At 51.6% G+C, this 12,319-nt stretch overlaps 3 protein-coding genes across 3 annotated transcripts; 1 reads left to right on the top strand and 2 right to left on the bottom strand.

Moving 5' to 3' along the window:
- Positions 1-19: 19 nt before the first annotated feature.
- On the bottom strand, positions 20-2,026 carry Suox (Sulfite oxidase; the record flags this gene model as incomplete). The annotated part of the gene is made up of 1 exon (XM_014691311.1): positions 20-2,026. One exon carries the CDS (start codon positions 2,024-2,026, stop codon positions 20-22), a length of 2,007 nt encoding a protein of 668 aa, XP_014546797.1.
- Positions 2,027-3,978: 1,952 nt separating this feature from the next.
- On the bottom strand, positions 3,979-6,341 carry G6M90_00g095340 (uncharacterized protein; the record flags this gene model as incomplete). Its single annotated transcript, XM_066131495.1, has 2 exons — positions 3,979-4,955; positions 5,951-6,341. The coding sequence occupies 2 exons, from the start codon at positions 6,339-6,341 to the stop codon at positions 3,979-3,981; spliced, it is 1,368 nt and encodes a 455-aa protein (XP_065987641.1).
- A 5,162-nt stretch (positions 6,342-11,503) lies between these two features.
- G6M90_00g095350 (uncharacterized protein) lies at positions 11,504-12,205 on the top strand (the record flags this gene model as incomplete). The annotated part of the gene is made up of 2 exons (XM_014691309.2): positions 11,504-11,669; positions 11,964-12,205. The coding sequence occupies 2 exons, from the start codon at positions 11,504-11,506 to the stop codon at positions 12,203-12,205; spliced, it is 408 nt and encodes a 135-aa protein (XP_014546795.2).
- Positions 12,206-12,319: the final 114 nt, after the last annotated feature.

Raw genomic sequence — 12,319 nt, forward strand, 5'->3', positions numbered from 1 at the left:
AGTTCTGTCTTCTGCTAAATCACTTTTCTTGTGCGCTGTTGCCATTGGCAGTTGCCCGAGAGCAATCAGTACAAACCTGTACTCTGTGCCAAGCTGTGGCTAGATTACCACGGAAGTTCCAGGTTGCGGCGTGGCTTTCCGGTTGTGTGTTGTAGGCATCATCGGTTGCCTTGACCAGAACTGTGGTACACCGCTTCTGGCCGCTGTCTGGAGTCTTGCTATTCGCAGCAGCAGTCACCGGATCGTCGGGTCTGCCTCCGTGTTTTTCTTTAAATGTATCCAGCGGCACACTTCCTTCAAATACCCATCGCTTCCAGGACCATGCCCCATGGCCCTGGCAGGGCGATGGCGTGCCATTTTTGGACACGCAATCAGGCAGAAGATACGCTTGAGTCCACGAGCCGCCACCATCCAACGAAACATCCACACGGATGATAGATCTACCGCCACCAGAGAATGCGTATCCGCTCATGCTAATTTCTTGTTGGGGAGGATTCTGCGATGTGGCTGCCTGGTCCTGGTCGTTTTTCAAGACATTGGGCTCTGTTTTTGAGTCAAGCCACTTGCCTAGCTTCAAAGTAGTGATGGCACTTTGGACCGGTAATTCTTGAATGGCAGGAGCTGCATCCCAGTCGACTTTGGTCTGGTTTGGGCCGAAGCACTTGTAGTCCTTGCGTTGCCATTGGCTTGTGCTCTCTTCGTCGCTAAGGGTAATATGATTCAGCCATTTGACAGATCTAGCGGCAACGTGGCCTGGGACAATGGCTCTTAGAGGAAACCCATGATCTCGAGGAAGCGGTTTATCATTCATGCTGTATGCCAATAGGACATCTCCCTGTGGATCAATGGCCTTCTTGATAGGAATGGATGCACCGTAGGCTTCCAGACCCATGAATTGGACGTGTTGTGTTTCGCTCGAACCACTCATGGCTTCCGAAAGGTCAAATCCAGCGTCGGCCAGCACGTCTGAAAGAAGAACACCTTCCCAGGAGGCGTTGGAAATAGCGCCAGATGTCCATGGCAGGCCATTCGTTTGTCTTCCAGAATCATCACTCATATGCTTGCGACGATTACCAGAGCATTGCAAAACGGCAGTGACCTTGCGGCTGGGAAACCTTGTTTTCAGTTCCCGCAGTGTGTATTCCTTCATGGTTCCATCAAGAAGCTCGACTGTCAATCGATAGTCATCCGTCTTGGAGTCCTCGATGGTGGGAACCCACATATGATTACGCACGTAGAAGAGCTCGTTGGGTGTCAGGAATTGCGCGCTGAGCGCTTCTGATGGCGTTTCAGCATTTCGAGGCTTGGCTGTCCGTGTAATAAGCGATGGGTGCCGCTCCGGGTCATTTTCGAAAGGATCCTCGATTTGGTCTTGCGCAGGCTTGCCATTGACAAGATCGGCTTGGTCAACATAACCAATTAGATATTGGGACAGGATATCGTAAACGTATTGATTCTTGTGGATTGTAAAAATATTCCAATAAGGGTCTATGGATCCTCCGGCGGCGCGCAGAATGACTTGGCCACCAGGATGAGCGGGGATCCAATCCGTTATGTCGTAGACCTTGTCACCATATATGACCCATGGATGGTCCGAGTCGGCCCCATGCTTACGGACTTCAGCTATACGAAAGCGTGGCAGGTCGGGATCCCGGTTGTCGGAGGGATTCTCTGGAGCTGGAGCTGGCTCGGGCTTAAAAGAAGAGGACGAAACCGGGGGTGACGATGCATAATGGGCATCCAAGGTGGTGGGGGACGAGGGATAGACACAGAGAGCAAGAGAGAGCAAACCGAGACTAGCAATGGCAGCCGCGATCTGAGAACGGGGCCGAACCGAATGCCGTACCGCCGACACCCGCGAGGCCGGGCCGCCGCTGTGACGCCCGGCCTCCGCACTTTTCGGGACAGAAGAGGAGAAGACGCGTCGATGGACTGCGGTTGGAAAAAAGTCTGCCGTTGGCCGTGGGTGGGAAATGTGAAGACGAAACAGCCGTTGAGATATACAGCGGTGGTGTCGTGGATTCATGGCTGGAACGTTGGATCCGCGTTGGCGGCAACGGTGGTGGCGATGGAATGGTGCCGACGAAAACCCAGTTCAGTCAAAGATGGGAGCTCAGAAGAATACTGCTGCGAACGGACGGCTTGTAGGAAAAGACTCGTCGGGGCTGTTGGAGGAGCAGCTGTGACGAACTGAGCTGGATGGCAAGCACCAGCCAGCAGGTTCCTGGGCCAAGCGCACAGCTTCCAGAAGCACAACCCGTGCCCAGAAGTCGATCTTTAAAGGCAACTCAATTCCATGGATCAGAGAAGCATGAGGTTGAATGTCTTTAACCAACTGGGATTTTGTTGAGTTGCCAAGAGAAAGAATATGCCAGGAGGCACAATGGCGAAGTCTGCGTGCTCGCGTCTTGCGACGATGCAGTCGCAAAGCGGTTTGCTGTACTCGGTATGAAGTACGGATGGTATGCGCTCCGTTTGTGGTAGGCAAAATGCGGGAGGCCCTGGGCGTAAAGGCGATTCGATAAAAAAAACGGTGGAAGAAAGGGGGAATCAAGATTGCAGTCGAGGCGACTTAAGGCGGTACAAAGCGAAAACCGTGGGCAAGGGTAAGTGGACGAGTTTGGGATTTACAGACAAGGAAGGCACGATGGACCCAGGTGCTGGTCGGCACAAGTGCTTTCAATCGTTTACCCCGGACTCGGTAGTCGGTAAGCTACCAGACTCCATGCAAATGTTGCCAGTCGAGAACCTTGGACGTTGATTCTGCTGTGCGTGCAGCTGAGCACAGAACATGGAAACATTGACCCAACACACGACGACGCGGCACCGTTGGTTGCCGTGCTGTCTTGGCTCGACGTCAGGCGCGAGAGGTCAGGTGAACACTGTGTCGGTTAACCACGGCCGATTTGGCCACCACCTCTGGCCTGCACACGGCGGCAACACAGCCCTCTCTTCAACTTGGCCTACGCGTGCTCCGTATGTATTTCACTGTCCAGCGTGCCTGGACATTGCCAGTGCCCGCCATATTATCGTCCCAGCATTGAATTCTCCAACCGTCAGTGGACACGAACCGTTGAATTCTCCGTACTAGTCCATGGGCATCGCAGCCGATTGGACCAAAGAGTGCGCCTGGGACAACGGCGTGTCAACTTCCGGTTGGGACTTGACCAAGCCATGCAGCCAGGCGGGCGACTTGCCGCCTTATGCCAACATTGAACATTGAAGCAGCCCGGCAGTGGGGCAATACGGCAGACAAGGAAACATCCTGAGGCGATGCAAAAACTACGAATCGCTTCGGATCGCTCAAAGAATTTCTGATACGACGTGATCCATTGGCTGTAAAGCGATATCCAAATAGCCTACGGCGCTTACCATTGGCTGGAGTCACAGGCCATTCCGTTCCAGCCAGTGGTAGGATTGCTTCCTGATGGGCTGCGCAGCTAACATTGAGATGGGTAGAGCTACAGTGGGTGCATGTTGCATCGTAAATCAACTGGTATATCAACCGTTGCCAAGGATCACGGCCGGCCCATCATGCCCGGACAAGTTGAGTGCAAAACTCGATTTCAGGCCACCCCTTTTTGCCTAGGACACTTGCTTATATTAAGCACTTACCTAAACTGCTCGGTGCACAACGTCAAACCTCAAGGCTGCCAATTGAGTACGCCAAACTGGCACGCATTACGGTTTCTGTTATAATCGTTTTATTATGCTTTCTGGATACTCTAAACTCGAGTAACGATTGCTAGAATAATGCCTGGTAAAACATGTTCTTTTGATATTAGTTTTATCTCTAGTGAAGCTAGTAGAGTAAAGACTACTACATACAAAGCTTTTCGGGTAATTAATGGATCGATGAGGAACTCTTCAAGAGTTTAAGCTCTGCTTACTTCCGCAACGTGCGTGGCGAATAGTTGGATTGTCCTTGTACACCAGCCTCGATAAAAGAGTTCCCAGGGAAGATGGTCGATACGCCCATCACGGTATAATCAAGTCATCAACCTGAACCCTCTCAAAGAAACTGATATGCCCAAAGCCAACCCAATACTGAGCCAGCCGATTCGGCCCAATGAGCAGGAGCTGACTTTCAATATACTTGTCTGCATGGCCGGCGTGGACGCCAATACCGTCAGCGATTGGTTCTAACAGCGGTGGCATCTCCCAATATACTGGGTTGCACGCCTTCAAAGACTCTTGATCCATTTGCTTACCTTGAATAAACCCTGTTGCAGCAACGTGTCCCTTGCTCTTCACCACCCTAGCCCCCGCGAAAGGAGGGTCTGTAGCCACCCCTACGTAACCTCCGGGGCCAAGATCATCAGAGACAAAAGTGTACTCACCCCGCGGCACGTTGGGATCGCCCGTCAATTTGATTGCTTCAAGACGGCCACGATACATGTGGGCTTCCCTCCTTCGCTTTTCCCAGGCTTCGTCCGTCTCGTCAGCGTCTCGCACCAGGCCAAGCTCGGCATCAGTGACATGAGGGTCGTCAGGTTGGTTAATGAGCAGGAATTCACATCCATGACCACTATAATCGCCAACCCATATACCTCGCCATGGCTTTGTCGACGTCGGTGTATATAGGACCGGGTCAAGAGTCGAGTATGTGATGACTTCTTCACCAATGTGGACACCCATAGCACCAGCAGCTAGCATGACGTTGTCTGCATCGGTTAATCCATTCAGAACCTGCACCATGCCTGTAAAGCTACCAGCCTGGCCGCCTATGAGGCTCGGCGGCGGTGGCGTTCCTGGCATTTGCATCCACTGCCGAATACGGAAGGTCTGATCAGAGACCTCACCTCGAGACCTGGGCCGATCATCTTGCGACAGGTCGATGACAGCTTGACCAGATCTTGCGCCAGACACGTGGTGACGAGCTGGGATGGTTGGTGGCGGCCAAACATGATCATAAGGGTAGTCAGCAGCGAGTTTCTCATCCGCCTTTTCAGGGTCTAATGGCCGGGTGAGTAAGAAGTTACTGAACATCGGATCTGAACGATTTCCACGCGCCATGGGTTTTTCGGAAGCAAAGCGGTTGGCGCCCTGCCTGACAGAAAAATTTCCGGTCTTCTGCCTGTCTTGGACATCAAACTGCAGAACAGGCTTATCAAGATGCAGCTTGACTTGTGGCTCGAAACCATGAATAATAACCTGGCTGTCCGTTGGCCAATGTTCGAAGGTGTTCCTATTGCTTACGGCTACCAATTGGTAGCCTTCTATACAACCTCTCCGTGGGTCGAAGCGCACGACGATTAGTTTGCCCGTTAAATCTCTATCACAGAACCAGATTTTATACTTCGGTAGAAACCATACGGGATCATGTGCAATATAAAGCTCCCGGAAGCTGCTGCAAGGCCCGGGGTTGGTCAATGTTAATCCCGGCACATTGTGCTGGATGCATCGAAGCCAATGGATGTCAGATATGGCTTGTCTATGAAGCTTCCGACAAGTGGCGGCAACGGAGGGCAGATCTGTGGCAGACAGGTGTGATAGAATGCAATCGATCAACTCTGGAGGCAAATTGCAGAGAGAGGATGTGTTTGAATCCCTATTTGAACTTTGTCTTGAGCGGGAAGCACTTTCGACCGCTTCCTCTGACAATAATAGATGCTTGCCTGTGGCGAAACGTCAGCTTACTCATTTCTTGCATTAAAAAACCCGTGCCATCTGATAAAATGATAAAGCCATCCAATCCGAGCCAAGTAGACTACTTGATCGCAAACTTGGACGCTGCTAACTGGGACTTAGAGGATGAGGCTCCGGCTGTAAGACAGCCAAGGTTGGTGTATAATTGCTATTAGAGAGGCATACACACACCACAAAATAGAGCTATCAGCCGCATGAAAATCAACAGTACAGACCCAGAGATGAATTGTGGCAATTGTGTGTCTTAACGTCGACGATGAACCCAGGGGCAAAGCAAGGAGTTGAACAGACATGGGCATACCTGCAAATGTGGTATCATGGTGCTCTCCGCCACTGGCAGTGCTAGTTTGGCCTGACATTTTCCTCAAAATGCGTTGTCGGTAATGATTGACTTCATTCGGCATGCTCTCAAGCAGGTCCAGGTTAGTTTCGTTTTCCGCGTTGATACGACCGTAGTTTGAAGGCGATGTAGTGGCTGAAGTAGGCACAATAGGCAGAAGGTCACGAATTTGGTTGTCAGGTAAGCCTGGCAAATCCCGTGCAGGAGGTGAATTAGGAGCGGGTGAGGGAGCCTGGCGCTTCGGAGGCCGCTGATGAGAAGACGATGGATCTGAAGTTGTAGTCGACTCTGTCCGAGAATCATGAGCTGGCTCCGCAGAACGCTTTTTTCTAGAGGCTGCGAAGCCAGCCATTTCGCGGATATATCACAGCAGGTCGAAGGAGAGGTACACGAGGCAAAAGTCGAGCAGGCCGCCGTGCTGTGTGATATAGATTCAATTCTGATGTGGCGTTTCTGAGTTGGAGAGCTCTGAAGAATTGTGCATTCAAAAGAGGAAAGGAGTTTACGGAGTCCCCAAGTGATGTGGATATTTGGCGGGCTAGTCAAAAATGCAAGACACGAGGTTGATATATTGTTGTAGTACCATTTGCAAGTGCCACTCGCTGTTTTGGACGGTGTCTGTTGTCTGAGATGCAGTTTTTGTGGCGAGACTCGGGGTTGTACGCCAAGTGCTGCACAATTCTAAGCTCAGCCAGGATCACCAGCACACCCGTGGGGGGGAGTGTATGAGCAAAAACGGGACAGCGGAATCCTTGCGGCAGTCAATGGGAAGCGGTAGGTGACAGTGAGACTGAGGTTGAAAGTTCTTGTTTTGGCCCGTGTTGGTAATTAGTTGGTCTGGTTGGGTGAGAGTACTCTCGTAGTCAACTTAGTCGACCAGTCCCTGGTGCCGCTCTCAGATGACAAAAGGCCCATAGATCCGCTCCAGCGCCCGCCATGGGATGGAGCTGATGGATCGGATGGCGCGGTCAGCCTACCAGCTTCTCAACGGGAAAGCCAGGGCCTGATGGTAACCTGGTTTGACGGCGGCTATAAAAGGGTTCCGGGCCAGACACAAGGTGTGGAATAAGTACCGCGCTCTGCTTGGGCTTCCTTTGTTTCGGCTTTGATGTGTGTCGTAACTGGGACGCTGTGGGGAGTAAGCCGTGGTGTTGTGCCGTGCCGTGATTCCGTGGTTCCGTGCAAGGCGATGCGAAAATCCCTGGCCTGGCATGTCCGCAAAGGAGGATTCACTAGGCACTCAACAGTTTACATAAACATGAGTGCAGCACAGCATTATGGTGTGTACCTGCCGCAACTAGTCGAGTGGCAAATTTGAGGCAAGAGCGACCAACCAGTAGACACGGTTGCACCGTTGATGGCTTAACCACCTAGGTAGGCAGCAGTCACGCAGCGGTGCGCACCTAGTAGGTACTTAGGCCTAGGTACCTAGTAGGTGCCACTTTGTAGTTCACCTACTCCAGAGTTGCTCCCAACATATCTCTTCAACAAGACCAACAGACTAGACGTTTGCTAACTGTGCATATGTCTATACCTGAACCACACAGCTTCCGAGGTCGACGACACTAGCTGGCACTTAGAGCTCCCAAAGTTCGGGGCACCAGATACCCGCTCCAAGTGGGTAAGTGGACTCAAAGTTCGAGAACTCGTTACACGACTCGAGACCTCCTCGGCTATGTGGAACTCGTGAAAACATTGAAACCTCAACCTCACTACACTAGCTTCGATGACATTGGAGTCCTCCTAATCTAGGAGATCCTGATGGAGGGCTAGCAATGCCTCGATTTTAAATGCTAATGTGTCTTCCAGATTTTCTCGGCCAGTTCGTACCAAAGATCGCATCCCTGCATTGAACCAAATCTACAGTTGGAGAGACTACGGAGTACACAAATATCGATGCATACATCAAGCACCAAAGACGATGACTATGTGTGTACATCGGCAGCGTCGAATGATTCGAAGACTTATGACCCTTCCCCTCCACTATAGAAGAACCAGGAGATGCAACTTCTAGGGCGGAGACCAGGACGCATCGCCCCCAAGATTAACCGTACCCGGCATTGACTATTATTAGCCTGGCTGGGCTGCAGGCAAACGCCTCGCCCATGTTCTTCTAAAGGTCAATTTGACCGAGAGACCACTGGCTAAAGTGGACCTGTCAGGAATACTAGGTCGTTTAAGACCCCGACTTCACAGTATGTATGTATGCTTGCTGTTGTCTAGCCATGCTACCAGACATAATAAGGACCTTTGTCAAGTCACGGAACATTCCGATTCTTTTACAGGTCACCATTAGCTTTGTTTACGAAGTGAGCTATGATCTCTGGTTAGATTTAAGAGCTGTTCTGCATGCCAGCCCCCGATGGAAAGCGCTTTTCCCACAGGAAACTTTCAGAAGTCCCGATAAATGCGCGCTTATATATTCCGTACTGCCCGCATCGGCATTGCCTCTCTCAGCTCTTCTTTCAAATGGCAACAGAGTGACAAAGACATGGAGGGCTGTTTACATCGACGACGATACTTCGGTAGCATCACTTTGTACCACGCGCAGTGACTAGCTCCTTGGGTGGCTTTGAAATGAAAGCTCCTGAGGCTTTTCCCATTCTCTTCTGAGCCGACCAAATGCTCCCATGGCCCACAATCCCCTCAATTGAAGAAATTTAGGCGGCGCCAGCTTCGCGCACGGAGCATCATGGCATCTTGTCTCGCTTCTTATGCCCTTCAATGTTACCTGCTAGAGTTGACGTGGTAATCACAGGGATCGGGCTTAAACACAGTGCTTGGCTAGCGCCAGGATGCTGCGTCTTCAGGCGGGAAAAACGTCCGATCACCACATGTCCAAACAGACATGCGTGAAATATTTACAGAACAAGCTGGGCAGGTGGGCTTCTCGTCTGAAAGCAAAGGAATTTTCTCCCAGTGTCTGTGTTTGTTGCAGTCGGGCTTTACGACACCCAAGGTACAAACGGACTCTCTCCACTCCGAGTCCAACGGCACCAGATAGAGAGAACCTGGGGGCTCCTGTCAGGAAAAGGGGAAAGCATCACCCACTAATGCGACTGTGCATGCAACTGTCCGATTATCTATACACCACGCCCTCCCTCGCTTGAAGCTTCTTCCTCCTTTGTGTCCCACATGCAGAACAAGGTACCGGAGCTGTTTCCGAGGATTCGCAAAGTACACCACCACCTGCAGGAGTCTGCCCAATTCAGCAAGCCAGCTAGTTACTTGCGTACAACACATGCTGTGCGTGTGCAATGCAACTTCTGGCTTTATTGCCACGAGCTTTCACCAACTGTCATATCTGTACATATTCCAAATACACTTATGTGGTTTGTCTGGACGCCTCCAAACTCAGCTAGTCGAGCCCATTGCTCAACAGGCCCAACATCACCAACCCATGGCAGCATACGTCGAGCGACTCCGTTTCTGGATTTGTGGAAAGCACATGCAGTGCCAATATACCCACGAACAGAGCACGCTGTTGTATCAGAACTTCTTGGTCCTGCTGCCAATGGTACCAGATCAGCTACTACATAGGTACTTGGTAGTTAAGCTCAAACCAGGCCTTGTCTGTCATGCCTGGCCAATATGATGACCAGCCATCCAAATACTCTATAGTTGCCATTGCACTGTGTCCGCTTTTAGTTATTGAAGAGAGGACGGGTGGCTCCGGGACCCTACCAATCACTTTTGAAGATCTACCGAGCCAGCTGCTCTTCTTGCAGATTGATCGAATGCTCCCAACATCCTTGACAGACTGGCCCCTGGCACCTGTCCAGCTCCACTGCAAATTCTTACTCCTCACCTCACTTCTGGCCGGAAGTGAGCATACATACACCGACTTCAGAATCTCGAATCCCGTCAGAGAGTGTTCAAAAAGGGGGGCGTAGGAAAGCGGCTAAACATCGACAAGTGAAAACTTCATACAGCATGCTTAATGGACACGGGGCTCACAGGAGCAGAATATATGCATGTGTAAAATGCTTGCATACCGCTAGCGGGCTTATCGCAGCGAGCATGCATAGTATTCTTCTTCTTTGACTGTCCGCGAACCTAGATTTACTCTTCACATTGTTCGGTTATGCATGAAAGAACAGGCCATGTCGCTGTCCTTGCTCTAATGACAAGAATTACGGTATCATGGTCTTCTCAACCAGCCGGCAGGCCCGGCAAACCTCGGCCGAAGCACCTGAAGATGGTCAGAACTGGGGCTTTTCGCATAGCGGATGACGGAAGACACGAACATCCGCAGGTCCCCGATTTTGAAGACACGGCGTCTGTACATATGCAGGTCCTTTTTTTTTTCTCTCATGTGGCAGGTTCTTTATGGCTTGGGGTCGTGTCCTGGCAATATCCGAACAGTGTGGTTCCATTACTCGCTAGGTCGCATCGGCATTCGCGCAGGCCCAACGTGTGGTGGGCTTCATCTCGGTTGTCACCAACCTGATTTAGACTTGGGTACCTTGCTTCTCGAAGACTATTCTACAGTTTGTTCGGTCTTGGATAGATGTGCGGAATCTGCCTCGGGCTAATGCAATACTATGGACATGGTACTCCGTATCGAGTTTTAGTTTTGCCAAGCCAGCTGCTCGTCATGGCGGGAGGGAACCGCGCATGTTTTATGAAGTGATGTCACCACTCCGCGCAGCAAAGCGAGCCTTCCGCACTCGTACAATTTGGCTTGTTACTATCGAATCCATAGTGAGTGCCAAGGCTAACTGGTGCATGTCGAAAAGTTCCTGGACAGTTCACAATCATCTGACCCAAACGGTCAAGTAAGCAACCAAATAACTACTTGGAGTACCAAGTCGGTGGGTGCTCCGGTGCCTTGGTGCCTTTGGAAGAGAGACAGAAACCCCACTGGCTTCTGTACCTACAAGAGGCCAGTACATGAATGTAATGTCTGGTACGGAGTACGCATCTTGATTACGCTTCAACTGCGTCACCACTACGCGGGACTATTATCAGATGGATTGTGGTGGTGGCCCTTCCCCCTCCCCCTTCTTCGATCGGTGTAACAGCGCGTCTCAGTCCCAGCCACGGCGTTCCGTGTTGGCGGTCGGCCTTCCTATTCTAGCCTCGCCCGTTCTTCGTCTTCATATACATTTTTGCGCCGCCGCCGCTGCGACAGGGTCAACTGGTCCTTTGTCGACTTTCTGCGGCTCTTGGCTGCGCCCATTGTATGTATAACTGACAGGGCCCCGTATTAACAAACAGAGTTTCAAAGTACGCGGGATCTGCATCCCGGTACCCGCGGTCAGCCACAACCTCCAACCCTCCCAGGCCGTGAGCCGGCGCGGATCCCGATTTTGCTGGTTCGAGCTTACAAACACAGACACAGACGCAGACGCGGACGCGGAATCCTTTAGCAGATCGCGCATATCCCTGCTCTTGCCCAACCAGAGAGGTCCTTGCTAGAGGCGAGGAGAGACTTTGACGTTGGACGAGGTGAAAAAGGCTCACCGTGTTTCTGTTTGCCGTTTTTTGCTTGCGGGGATTTTATTGTCAATCATGGCCTCGTTTTTCCCGCTCATCTCCGAGATCTTGCCTATGATCATGCCCGCCGCCACGCATGTGACGCGGGCTGGGGATCTGGAGCCCAAGCGTCCTACTGTTGAAGGTCCCGTTACTGTCAGAGCTGCCATTGTGGACAAGTGCGATAGAATGTCTGCTACAGGTTAGTGACACATCGCATGTCTCATGCCCACCTGCGAGAGCATGATGCTATATTTGGCCCTGTCATTGTAACATTTGCACATACATAGTCCTCACGGTTCGACCACAGTCCGAAACTCCAGTCCACCACAACAGCGAACAAGGTTTGTGTCCAGAACTTCACTCCCCCCCCCCTTTTTTTTTCCTGCCGGGCTTGAGGCTTGCAGCTGAGATCTGTGCCGCCGTTGGCTCGCCGTCCTGGCATGCCGGCATAGGCCAAGTTTCCATTACTAACATGAAATGCACACGCCTGCAGATGCAATCATGTACACTGTCTCGGGGACGGGTTGTCTGACAGTGAACGAGGGCTTTGAGTCGGAGCTGAGAAAACATGACTTGGGCGCTGGAGACTTTGCTTTCATCCCCGCCTGGACCGAGCATCAGGTTGTGAACGGGAGCCATGTAGATCTTGTGTGTGTCGTCATACATGGCGGGCCGCGTCCAGTTGGTGCTACTTTGGACGGTTGGGGAGGCGACGAAACCACACCGGGCAAATAAAGGTAGTAGTTCGATGTGCATCTGGCATCATCTTTGGTAGGTAAATTCGAGGGCTGGCTATGCTTGATCTACTCCCGTCCCCGTTGCCATATCGTCTTCTATACCGTTCCCAAC

The sequence above is a fragment of the Metarhizium brunneum genome, chromosome 6 (genome assembly GCF_013426205.1).
Source record: "Metarhizium brunneum chromosome 6, complete sequence".
Lineage (NCBI taxonomy): Eukaryota > Fungi > Ascomycota > Sordariomycetes > Hypocreales > Clavicipitaceae > Metarhizium > Metarhizium brunneum.